The sequence below is a fragment of the Cherax quadricarinatus genome, chromosome 3 (assembly GCF_038502225.1).
Source record: "Cherax quadricarinatus isolate ZL_2023a chromosome 3, ASM3850222v1, whole genome shotgun sequence".
Classification (NCBI taxonomy): Eukaryota; Metazoa; Arthropoda; class Malacostraca; order Decapoda; family Parastacidae; genus Cherax; species Cherax quadricarinatus.
In genome coordinates this window covers 69,153,499-69,166,872 of record NC_091294.1, presented here as the reverse complement: position 1 = coordinate 69,166,872, position 13,374 = coordinate 69,153,499, and the positions used below count along the sequence as shown (strand labels likewise).

Below are 13,374 nucleotides of genomic sequence, written 5' to 3'. Positions count from 1 at the left end.
GCCATTTTTCCTTTTGCCCCATCTACCTTTTACTCTATAGCTACAACTAAATAATGATCCAATATATCAGTTGCCCCTCTATAAATATGTACATCCTGAAGCCTACCCATCAACCTTTTATTCACCAACACATACATAATCTAGCAAATTACTTTCATTATGTGCTATATCATGCCTTGTATACTTATTTATCCTCTTTTTCATAATATGTGTATTACTTATTACCAAACCTCTTTCTACACATAGTTCAATTAAAGGCTCCCCAATTTCATTTACCCCTGGCACCCTAAATTTACCTACTACTCCCTCCACAACATTTTTACCCACTTTAGCATTGAAATCCCCAACCACAAGTACTCTCATACTTGGTTCAAAACTCCCCACGTACTCATTCAACATTTCCCAAAATCTCTCTCCTCTACACTTCTCTCTTCTCCAGGTGAATAAATGCTTACTATAACCCACTTTTCACATCCAACCCTTATTTTACTCCACATAATCCTTGAATTAATACATTTATATTCCCTCTTTTCCTGCCATAACTTATCCTTCAACATTATTGCTGCTCCTTTTTTTTAGCTCTAACTCTATTTGAAACCCTTGACCTAATCCCATTTATTTCTCCCCACTGAAGCTCTTCCACCCCCTTCAGCTTTGTTTCACTTAAAGCCAGGACATCCAGCTTCTTCTCATTCGTAATATCCACAATCATCTCTTTCATATGATTCGCAGAACATCCATGCACATTCAAACATCTCACTTTGACGGTTTTCCTCTTTTTGTTTTTAGTAGGCTATACAGGAAAAGGGGTTACTAGCCCATTGTTCCTGGCATTTTAGTTGACTTTCACAACACGCATGGCTTATGGAGGAAAGATTCTTATTCCACTTCCACATGGATACAAAAGGAAAAGAAATAAGGACAAGAACTATTAAGATAAAATCAAAGAAAACTCAGATGAGTGCATATACATAAATGTGCACATATATGTGTAGTGTGACCTAAGTGTAAGTAGAGGTAGCAAGATATGCCTGAAATCTTGCATGTTTATGAGACAGACAAAAGACACCAGCAATCTTACCATCATGTAAAACAATTACAGGCTTTCGTTTTACACTCACTTGGCAGGACGGTAGTACCTCCCTGGGCGGTTGCTGTTTACTAACCTACAACCTATTAATATTGTGTATAAACTGTTAAAAGGGAATTATATAAATTTTACTTACAGTTGCTATAGTCTTAAGTTTTGGCCAAAATTGTATGCAGCCTATAGGCCTAAAGATTATTGTATGTTTTGTATGGTAATTTTGAAGATAAAATTTTTTTGTTATGCTGATGATCAACAACAAGTTATTCTTATTAAATATATACAGTCATAAACAAATTAAATTATTAATTATCACTGAAAAAAATTATTTATTATTTATAGTGTCCCACTCCTGATAGAAAGTGTCAAAACTGGAACACTATAAACCAGTACTTGAATGCTAAGTGCTTATAATAGTAGCTAACTGCATAAAAAAATACTACTTAATAGTCAGTGTCTAATTCTTAAGTAGTCTTTAAGCATTAGGATTAGTTTGCCTGAATTGTCTTGCATAATATAATAATAATAATAATGATAATAATACTGTAATAATCTTTATTTCTACAAGTACATGTACAAGGTATACAGGCCTAGCTGACATTAATGACATACTACTGTAGAGGAAGCTCCTGGTTATGCAGAAACACGTCCTAATGTTTCCACCCATACCAGGGATTGACCCCTCAGACCTCAGTGTGTGAGCAGAGTGCGCTACCAATCGAGCTATGTGCTGTGTGGCTATCTTGTGTATCTACCACTGTTTTGTTACATGTAAACTATGTTATCTTTATACAGTATTAAAATAAATAAAATTTGTTTAACCATATGCAAGCTGTGTGGTAGCTGACCACTAAACTGAGGTACTGGTTGTATAGTGATTGTTGGGGTTTACAGGACTACATTTTACTAGATTGATCAAGACTGTTGGATAACATTTGGAAAGATGAATAACTGATCACTGGATAATAGATGTTTACTGTATTTTCTTCAGGATTGTTTAATTACTTTTTCCTAGAGGGTATAGATAGTTTATAATTAAGATAATCTGCTTATAGGCTTAGCTTAGCAGACAGATGGAGGTAGTGGATAGATGGTAATGGTGATTATGGTAGATAGATGAGATTGTTTTGTTGTGTTGTTATTGTGTTAGTGTTGTGATCTCTGCAATAATGGACAATTTTGTAACTAACGAATTTTGTCTGTTGATTCCGAATTAAATGACCCAATAGATTTTGTTCCATATTTTTGATACTTCTTATATGAAGGTGTATTAAATTGAAGATTTGGCTGATTTCATAGGACTGAAAAATTACCTGGGTAGGCTGAACTGGAATGACCTGACTATGGGTCAGGTAGGTGGTGATGGTTGCCGATATGACGTTTTCCAGAGCATAGTTCCAGCTGCTCTGACAACTTATGTTCCAAATAGGGAAGTCAGATCAAACAAAAATGATCCTAAATGGATGAACAATAGATTAAAACATCTCATTGATCGAAAGAGAGGCATATATAGGCAAATCAAAAGAGGAGAGGGGCAATATATTCAGTTAAAGAGAGAAATAAAAAAGGGAATAAGAAAAGCAAAAAGAGATTGTGAGGTTAAGGTTGCAAGAGAATCGAAGACTAACCCAAAAGGATTCTTTCAGGTATACAGAAGTAAGACTAAGGACAAGATAGGCCTGCTCAGAAGTCACTTAGGTCAGCTTGCCGACAGTGATAAGGAAATGTGTAGAATTTTTAACAATTACTTCCTCTCAATTTTTACACAAGAAGATACTAGTGATATTCCAGAAATAATAAATTATGTAGAACAGGATAATAATAAACTTTGCACAATTAGGGTCACAAGTGATATGGTCCTTAGACAAATAGATAAAATTAAAACATAAATCCCCAGGCCCTGATGAACTGTATGCAAGGCTTCTAAAGGAATGTAAAGAGGAGCTTAGCAAACCCTCAGCTAACCTTTTCACCATGTCACTACAAACTGGCATGGTGCCAGATAAGTGGAAAATGGCAAATGTGATACCTATTTTCAAAGCAGGTGACAGGTCCTTAGCTTTGAGCTATAGACCAATAAGCCTAACCTCCGTAGTGGGAAAATTTATGGAATCAATAATTTCCGAGGCAGTTTGAAGCCATCTTGCAAAGCATAAATTAATCAACGAATCTCAGCACGGTTTTACAAAGGGACGTTCCTGCCTTACGAATTTATTAACTTTTTTCACTAAGGTATTTGAGGAGGTAGATCATGGTAATGAATATAATGTTGTGTATATGAACTTCAGTAAGGCTTGTGATAGTCACACATCGGAGACTATTGAGGAAAATTAAGGCACACAGAAATCAGAGTGGGGAAGAATCATGAGCGGTGTTCCACAGGGGTCAGTGTTGGGCCCCTTGTTGTTCACAATCTACATAAAGACATAGATGAGGGAATAAACAGTGACATAAGCAAGTTTGCCGATGACACCAAAATAGGCCGTCAAATTCATTCCGATGAGAACATTAGAGCACTCCAGGAAGATTTGAATAGACTGATGCAGTGGTCGGAGAAGTGGTAGATTCAGTTTAATATAGACAAATGCAAAGTTCTAAATGTTGGACAGGAAAAATAACCATGCCACATATAAACTAAATAATGTAGATCTTAATACGTGTATTACTGATTGCAAAAAGGATTTAGGATTTCTGGTTAGCAGTAATCTAAAACCACGACAACAGTGCATGAGTGTTTGCACTAAAGTGAACAGAATTCTTGGCTTCATATTGAGAAGCATAAATAATAGGAGTCCTCAGATTGTTCTTCAACTCTGTATATCCTTGGTTAGGCCTCGTCTAGATTATGCTGCACAGTTTTGGTCACTGTATTACAGAATGGATATAAATGCTCTGGAAAACAAACAAAGGAGGATGACAGAGTTGATCCCATAGATCAGAAATCTTTCCTGTGAGGATAGACTGAGGGCCCTGAATCTGCACTCTCTAAAAATATCTAGCCTAGACAGGACTTGCAGCAATGGCTTTAAACTGGAAAAATTCAGATTCAGGGAGGATATAGGAAAGCACTGGTTTGGTAATAGAGTACAGTTATAGAGGCTAAAACATGTAGTTTTAAAGATAGGTTAGATAAATGCATGAGTGGGTGTGAGTTGGACCTGACTAGCTTGTGCTACTAGGTCAGATGCCGTGCTCCTTCCTTAAGTGAATGTGACCTGACCTGACTAGGTTGGGGCATTGACTTCAGCCGGTAGGAGACTTGGACCTGCCTCGCATGGGCCAGTAGGCCTGCTGCAGTGTTCCTTCTTTCTTATGTTTAACACAGACTTGTCATAGCTCTAGGCTCAGTCAACTTTTTGAGCTGACATCCTGGGTGAGAGTATCAAGTCTTCACATCTCAATGTCATTGTGTTTTCAGCACTTGCAAGCTGTCCATACATCTGCATTCATTCAAGATAAACCAAATGAAGGACCACAGGCCAAATATTTCCCAGCACTAAAGACACCTATGCTACCAAAGGATACTTTTAAAGGCAAAACTGTGTTCATCACTGGTGGTGGGACTGGGCTTGGCAAGGGCATGGCTATGATGCTCAGCTCTCTAGGAGCCAATGTTGTCATTGCTGCAAGGTGAGCACAAACTTTATAAGATTAACAGTTTATTTTAACACACTGGCTGTCTCCCACTGAGGTAGGGTGACCTGAAAAAGAACCACCTTCACCATCATTCACACTACCACTGTCTTGCCAGAGTCATGCAGATATGGGAGTTCAGATGTTCTTCCAAACAACATATATCTCTAACTCCTCCTTTCGAGAACAGGCATTGTATTTCCCACTTTCAGGACTCAAATCTGGCTAACCAGTTTTCCTGAATCCCTTCACAAAATGTTACCTTGCTCACACTCTAACAGCTTGTCACATCCCAAAAACCATTTGCCTCTACTCTTATTCCCAGCCTCCCTGGAAGGTCTCTGTATAACTACCAGATCATATATGTTGTACATGTATATGCTTAGTTCTCCCTGCATATTATATAATACTATACAGTACACAAGTGTGTCACTTGTTCTCTCATTTCTAAATAGTACACAGTTGTTACAAAATCAGAATACATTAATCAATCAAAACTAAGCACTAAACCCTCAAGGGTCATACTACTAAATTAGAAGACTTTTCATTCATACATTTTGGAAAGTCCCAGACCAAAAAAAATTACTGAATGGGAGGGGCTTGAACCCTTGGCAAGTTGGTCTTAAAACTGAGTTTCAGGACACTCTTGCCATGGGTACGAACCCCACCTGTTCCTTGATTTATTTGCAATTGTGTTCTTATGATTTCATGAGTCATGACAAACCCCTTGTTATGAAGAATATTTTAGGCAGACAAAAACTACCACTTAGAACTAAAACTTGACAACGTACAGTTGCATAATTGATGTTTATGTGAATGCTAAGTTAAATATAAATGTTTGAAGAAAAGATTATTAAATGCAATGATTAGTAACAAAAGTTGACTTCAGGCTGAGGGACTGATTACCTCAAATTCCTTCTCATCTTTCACCATTCTTCTCTACTGGACTGAAGAATTCACTTGCTGGTGAAATGTTTCCACAAAGATTCCCAAATGTTTCACAAGTGTCTCATTCTTCAACTTGAGTTGTGTCATACATGGATAAGTCCATAGTTATGTAAGTCATTTTAGGTATGCTCAAGTACATAATAGTAATAATAATTAATAATAATAATAATAATAATAATGAGAATGTTAGTGGGAGATAAGTATCTTAGCTAGTCAAGTACAGCACTAGCAAAGATGTTACAAGGTTATGACTCTTATGATAACTGGTTCAGCTAGGCCAGAGCATAGTTGTGTACAAGATTATAAACTTGTGACAGCTGACTGGGCAAAACCTGATCTAAGACTCTGTTAACAGTGATACAGAGGTTATAACTGAGATACTCCTAGTGTTGTTGTTGTTGTTGTTTATGAAATCTGAACACAAAACAGTTTTTATAGTGCTGAACATTATACTGTTCTATAATTTGTAGAAACTGAGTGTAACGTGTGTGTGTGTGTGTGTGTGTTAGTTACCATTTTTTTGTCCTAGGCACATGTCGATTAGACACTAGGCCTGTTGTAGGTTAGGTGTGTAGGTATGTGTGTGTGTGTGTGTGTGTGTGTGTTAGTTACCATTTTGTCCTAGGCACATGTCGATTAGACACTAGGCCTGTTGTAGGTGTGTGTGTGTGTGTGTGTGTGTGTGTGTGTGTGTGTGTACTCACCTATTTGTGGTTGCAGGGGTCGAGTCACAGCTCCTGGCCCCGCCTCTTCGCTGATTGCTACTAGGTCCTCTCTCTCCCTCCCCCATGAGCTCTATCATACCTCGCCTTAAAACTATGTATGGTTCCTTCCTCCACCACATCACTTTCTAGGCTATTCCATGGCCTGACTACTCTATGACTGAAGAAATACTTCCTAACATCCCTTTGATTCATCTGTGTCTTCAACTTCCAATTGTGACCTCTTGTGTGTGTGTGTGTACTCACCTATTTGTACTCACCTATTTGTGGTTGCAGGGGTCGAGTCCTAGCTCCTGGCCCCGCCTCTTCACCGGTTGCTACTGGGCCCTCTCTCTCCCCGCTCCATGAGCTTTATCAAACCTCGTCTTAAAACTGTGTATGGTTCCTGCCTCCACTACGTCATTTTCTAGGCTATTCCACTGCCTTACAACTCTATGACTGAAGAAATACTTCCTACTATCTCTCTGACTCATTTGTGTCTTCAACTTCCAATTGTGGCCTCTTGTTTCTGTGTCCCCTCCCTGGAACATCCTGTCTTTGTCCACCTTGTCTATTCCACGCAGTATTTTATATGTCGTTATCATGTCTCCCCTGACCCTCCTGTCCTCCAGTGTCGTCAGGCCGATTTCCCTTAATCTTTCTTCATAGGACATTCCCCTTAGCTCTGGAACTAACCTTGTCGCAAACCTTTGTACTTTCTCTAGTTTCTTGACGTGCTTTATCAAGTGCGGGTTCCAAACAGGTGCTGCATACTCCAGTATGGGCCTGACATACACGGTGTACAGTGTCTTGAATGATTCCTTACTAAGGTATCGGAATGCTGTTCTCAGGTTTGCCAGGCGCCCATATGCTGCAGCAGTTATCTGATTGATGTGTGCTTCCGGACACATGCTCGGTGTTATACTCACCCCAAGATCTTTCTCCTTGAGTGAGGTTTGCAGTCTTTGGCCACCTAGCCTATACTCTGTCTGTGGTCTTCTGTGCCCTTCCCCTATCTTCATGACTTTGCATTTGGCAGGATTAAATTCGAGAAGCCATTTGCTGGACCAGGTGTCCAGTCTGTCCAGGTCTCTTTGAAGTCCTGCCTGGTCTTCATCAGATTTAATTCTCCTCATTAACTTCACATCATCTGCAAACAGGGACACTTCTGAATCCAACCCTTCCGTCATGTCGTTCACATATACCAAAAATAGCACTGGTCCTAGGACCGACCCCTGTGGGACCCCGCTCGTCACAGGTGCCCACTGTGATACATCATTACGTACCATGACTCGTTGTTGCCTCCCTGTCAGGTATTCTCTGATCCATTGCAGTGCCCTTCCTGTTATATGCGCCTGATGCTCTAGCTTCTGCACTAATCTCTTGTGAGGAACTGTGTCAAAGGCCTTCTTGCAGTCCAAGAAGATGCAATCAACCCACCCCTCTGTGTGTGTGTGTGTGTGTGTGTGTGTGTGTGTGTTTGTGTGTGTGTGTTTGTGTGTGTAACGATTTCAAGTTTCAATGACCTAAAAATATGTTAATGTTTTTGCAATATGCATTATAACCACTGAAAAAATAATGAATTTCCAAGCATTTCCATGAGTTCTTGCATTATGAAATCATGAAAGCACTTGGAAATTCACTATTTTTTCATAGTGGTTATTTTGCATATTGTGATATCACCTGTTTAACCTTAATTGCATAAATATTTTTCATATATTCAGGCGACTTACAGTACTTGAGGCAACAGCAAGTGAGATTTCCAGTAAGACTGGCAATCAGGTTCTTGCTGTGCAGATGGATGTTCGTGACGCCGCAAATGTAACCGCTGCATTTGACTCGTGCGAAGCTAAATTTGGTCTCCCCAATATTATCATCAATAATGCTGCTGGTAACTTCATATCGGTATGTGGTAAACTTGACATGGTTCTTTTTGTCTTTCAAAATAAACTTTTACTACACATCAGCCACTTCTCTCTCATATTGTTCCATTAATTTTTTCGTTGAATCCTCAGTATATATGATTAATAGGAGATGGGGTGTTTGCTGAATCAAAACTCCTCTGAATTAAAATTTCGAAGTTGATTTTCCACGATTGTAACATAAATGGACAAGTGTCTGATGTAGTAGACTTTTGATCTTTTATATGGAGAGCGATGCCAAACACCTGTGGTACCATACCAGACAGATGTCATGTGCAGCCTACCTACCTGTGTAGTCTACCTACCTGGAGGGTGTTCTGGGGGTCAACACCCCCACGGCTTGGTCCACGGTAGATTCTGGGGAGTCTACCAGATCCACTATAGTACCACCAACACACATACATGCCTCATGGAGCAAACTTAGTTATATTGAGCCTTTGTCCTGCTAAATATTTTGTTCTTTGTAAAAAAAATTGTTACATAGGGGTCTATTACTTTGAAGGTTTACAAACTAACATAAGAAAGAAGGAACACTGCAGCAGGTCTACTGGCCCATGTGAGGTTGGTCCAATTTTCCTACTGGCTTAAGCCAATGCCTTAACCTAGTCAGGTCAGGTCAGGTCACATTCACTTAAGGAAGGAGCATGGCATCTGACCTCGTAGCACAAGCTAGTCAGGTTCAACTCACACCCACTCAAACCCACTCATGTAATTATCTAACCTATATTTAAAACTACACAATGTCTTAGCTTCTATGATGGTACTTGGGAGTTTGTCCCACTCATCCACAACTCGATTACTAAACCAGTGCTTTCCTATATCCTTCTTGAATCTGAATTTTTCCAACTTAAAACCATTGCTGCATGTCCTGTCTAGGCTAGATATTTTTAGCATGCTATTTGCTTCCCCTTTATTCATTTCTGTTTTCCATTTATACACCTCAGTCATATCCCCCCTAATTCTATGCCTTTCTAGAGAGTGCAGATTCAGGGCCCTCAGTCTATCATAGGGAAGATTTCTGATACATGGGATCAACTTTGTCATCCTCCTTTGTATGTTTTTCAGTGCATTTATGTCCATTCTGTAATGCGGTGACCAGAATTGTTCAGCCTAATCTAATTGAGGCTGAACCAAAGATATATAGAGTTGAAGAACAACCTGAGGACTTCTATTATTTATACTTCTTGATGTGAAGCCAAGGATTCTGTTAGCTTTACTGTTGTCTTGGTTTCAAATTACTGCTAACCATCAGCTCATTTCAAAATTTAGCCCTATCTTAAGTATACTACCTCCCCCTCCCCCTGAGAAGCAAGAATAACAGTAAGTTAACACTTAGGTACCTAGTTACTGCTAGGTGAACTAGGAGCAACAGTGTAAGAAAACATTTCCAGTCTCCACCTGCCTGTGATGGAACTCACATCCTTGGGTTGTGAGCTGAGAGTACTACTGTTAGTCAGGAATAATCATGGTACCAATCACAGTGGAATGATGATCTGGTTCAGGACAGCAAAAGAGTTGAGGTTGAACAAATTTAGATTGAACAGTAGTTGTGGTTTAGATGTGTGGTTTTGGAAGAAAACCAAACTGCAGATGGGTCTACACAGATTTCACTAAAGACATTAACAGATATGATCATGGTGTGATGGCCCATAAAACTAAGTCAATAGGTATAGCAGGAAAGGTTGGAAAAATGGATATTTAATTTTCTAACAAATCAGACATGCAGTTGGGTACCAGCTTTTGTTTCTCCACCTACTATGTTTTTGCCTGTTTGCAATTTTTTTTTTTAATTTGTTTCCACCCTTTGCAGAGGCTCTACCCATTTCCAGCTTGTGCTACAACATTGCCAGCCATTGCAGCAGTGCAGGCAGGCCATTTTCTCCTCCTATGTGCCTTGGGACTCCTTTATTTTGTGGTAAACCTAAGTTTGCCTACACCCACACTGTCACCTCCCACCCACACCACCGCCTTGTGGATGCCTACCATAAAATTACTCTTGCCTGTGTTATCACTCCATTTCTGATATTTTCATTGCCCATTGTCATGTCTGGATATTATGTTGAAGAGTGACAGCATGTGCTTTCAACCAAGACTTGAAAACATGAAGACATTCCTGACTCTTAACCCACACTACTAACCTGTTGAACAATCTAGGAGTTAATAAGAAAAGGCTCTTTCTGTGAATGATTTCTCCCCAACAGCATGAGGCTCAATCAGTTTAAATGGGTCCACAGTCATTTGCAGTAACATTAGCCTACTGTGTATGTAAAACATTTTCAAATAAATGTACTTAACTGTTGCACATGTTTCTTAATTATCAATAACATTCCTTAGCTTGATATGAGAGGCTCAAACACATGAGCAAGATACTTGGGTTTATTAAATTTAATAACTCATGTGTTGATAAACAGAGTTTAACTTCAGTTCTTGCCTGATAGGGAGCCAGTGCAGCTCATGCAAGTAGGAACTAGTGGTAACCTCAGGTGGGAGCAAAAACACCAGTCTAGGTGCACAATTCAGTACAGACTGAAGTCTTTTTTTTAGCAAGTAGTTAGGGAAACTCACAAACACATAATTGCAAAATTCATTTTGACAGGGAAATTCGTGAACAAGGGCTAAGATGCTTTTCTTTTCATGGTATTTTCTGAATGCATAGAGAATACAACTGTGAAAATGGGAAAATATAACAAATCTGTTGATATATCTAATAAATGACAATGAAGAATCCTGGTAGACACCCAGATCCTTCACTGATCTCACAGATTGCAAACTAGCAGTATCACAGTCAAAGATATCAAAATCTCCCATCCGTACTCCCCTGAGGTTTTCCCTTGACAGTCAAATCCTCTATCTTACCATTCTTTAGTTTCAATTTTCATTTTGTCATACAAGTCCAAATATCCAGCAAAAGAGAAGTAAAGCAAAGTTTTGCATCTTAAACATTAGAACTCAGATACAGATTTTGGTCTCATTAGCATAAATCAACCCCCATAGGCATCCAGCAGTAAGGCTAAGTCACTAATACAAACAGTAAACAATACCAGTCCAAGAACAGAACCCCAAGGAACACCATAGGGCACAGGAGACAACTCATTTACAGAAACAGTGACTGCTACTTGATATGACTGACCAGAATGATGTGATTTCTGAAACAAAAATGGAGTATCCCTAAGGCCACAGCCATAAAGACCTCTTATAAGTAATCCACGATCAGTTGATATCAAGTGCAGTGGAGAGTTGCAACAAAATTAGCACAGTCACATTTCCTAAACAAGTGTTCAGTGCCAAATCATTATTAACTTTACACAAAGTTGTCCCAATTGAATGAAATGGTGAGTATGCATACAGAACACAGTCAAACATTACTTTACTCCAGTAAAGGAAACTTGATCAGAAACAGCACTTTCAGTCAAATTAGAAAGGAACACAAGATTAAAAGCAGGTTGCTTGTTTGACATTTTCTCAATCAGTGGAAAGTTTCTTGAGAAGTGGTGCAGCACAACTTCCCCTTCACTTACTACAAAATATCTTGAATTTATGTTAAAAATCCCTTTGTTCACATCCATATTTTCAAATATTCAGGCCTAAGGACTCTTTAGTTTTCTTTATTCTTTTTTTTTTAAAAAACTGGCTGCACACCGTGGCAAGTTGATCCTAAAAGAAATTCAAAAGGTTTTCTTTTTTGATCAAAAGTGTTTCTTTTTAAATTTAGTATAATAAAATTATCTTTTGCAACCACTTTTTTTTACTGCAGTGTATAATGAAGACTTGTTATGATTGTTCACTTTGATGGTGACTGATAGTGTAGTTGTTGCAGCCCCCTACCAAACTAGTGGTTAAATAGTTAACCTGCCGGCCGGCAGTACCACTGGGTACGTCATCAAACCCATTGTGGGGACTGCTGAGCCGGCCTTAGAGCAGTAAGTACCTGAACACCTCACGGTACACATCTACTGGCTTTAGAAGCAGTAAGTACCTGAACACCTCACGGTACACATCTACTGGCTTTAGAAGCAGTAAGTACCTGAACACCTCACGGTACGCATCTACGCAGTAGTTACCAGAACACCTAATCGTACACATCTACTGGCAGTAGAGTATTCTACTGGCTTCTACTGGCGTTAGAGGAAGCGCTCACCGCAGCTCACTGAGTCTGTTGGCCTCAGTTACTTGACGGCCGCATTCAGTGAGCTTGCAGCATGGTGTTTTACAAACACTATTTATCAACTGGTCTTGAAGGCGGTAGGAAGTGCTCACCAGACCACCTTACGGTGTACTTCTACCGGCCTTGGAGAGTATTTAAAGGGCAGGTGATGTCTGTGGACTCACCGCCTACGCTGGTCAACTGTGGGCCAGAGTCATCGGATGCTGTTTTAGTGGGACACTACGTGAAGAAAAGGTTGGAGTGTGACACTGAACTGGGCTAGGACCGTAGTGACACTTAAGGAAGTATGATGGAGTGTAACACTGAGATATGCTATAGGACCGTAGTGGAACACTGAGAAGAAAAGGGTGTCGTGTGACACTGAAGATGGTATGGTTGTAGTGTACATTGAATAGTGTCATGTGACTGGCCTCTGATAAGAAAGACGCTGTGGGTGATAGTGTGCGACGTAGAGACAAGGGTGTCAAGAGTGACACAGTAGAGATATTGTGTATGACGCAGAGAAAAGGGTGTCGTGCGACACGGAGAGTAGGAGTGTCGTGTGACACAGAGAAAAGGGTGTCTAGTGGACACGGTTGAGCAGGAGCGTCATTACACGAAAGAAAGGGTGTCAAGTGACACAGTTGAGAGGGAGCGTCACAACACACCACGGATAAGTGTCGTGAGAGACACGGAGCCTCATAAGGAGTTGATTGTAATTTATTATTATACAAATGTTATTTATAATTTATTATTTTAGCATAGATATATTATTATTTTAAGATGCTAATAATTTATTATTGTAACATGTATATATATTTTAAATACCTCTAGACCAAATATTGATTTTTATATAATATTAAAGATTCATTATTTTAATGTGTATATATATGTATCCCAAACTTTTTATTACAAAATGAGTAAAACAACCATCATAAA

General features: G+C 39.3%; 1 protein-coding gene across 4 annotated transcripts in view; it reads left to right on the top strand.

Moving 5' to 3' along the window:
- Positions 1–13,374, top strand: part of LOC128705316 (2,4-dienoyl-CoA reductase [(3E)-enoyl-CoA-producing], mitochondrial) — a 145,485-nt gene that overhangs the window by 35,416 nt on the left and 96,695 nt on the right. For all 4 annotated transcript variants that reach the window (XM_070092150.1, XM_053800532.2, XM_053800542.2 and 1 more), the window contains exons 2-3: positions 4,506–4,717; positions 8,094–8,274. In XM_070092150.1, the coding sequence (XP_069948251.1) occupies positions 4,596–4,717; positions 8,094–8,274 (303 nt within the window). In that variant the 5' untranslated portion in view covers positions 4,506–4,595. The remainder of the gene's footprint in view (positions 1–4,505; positions 4,718–8,093; positions 8,275–13,374) is intronic.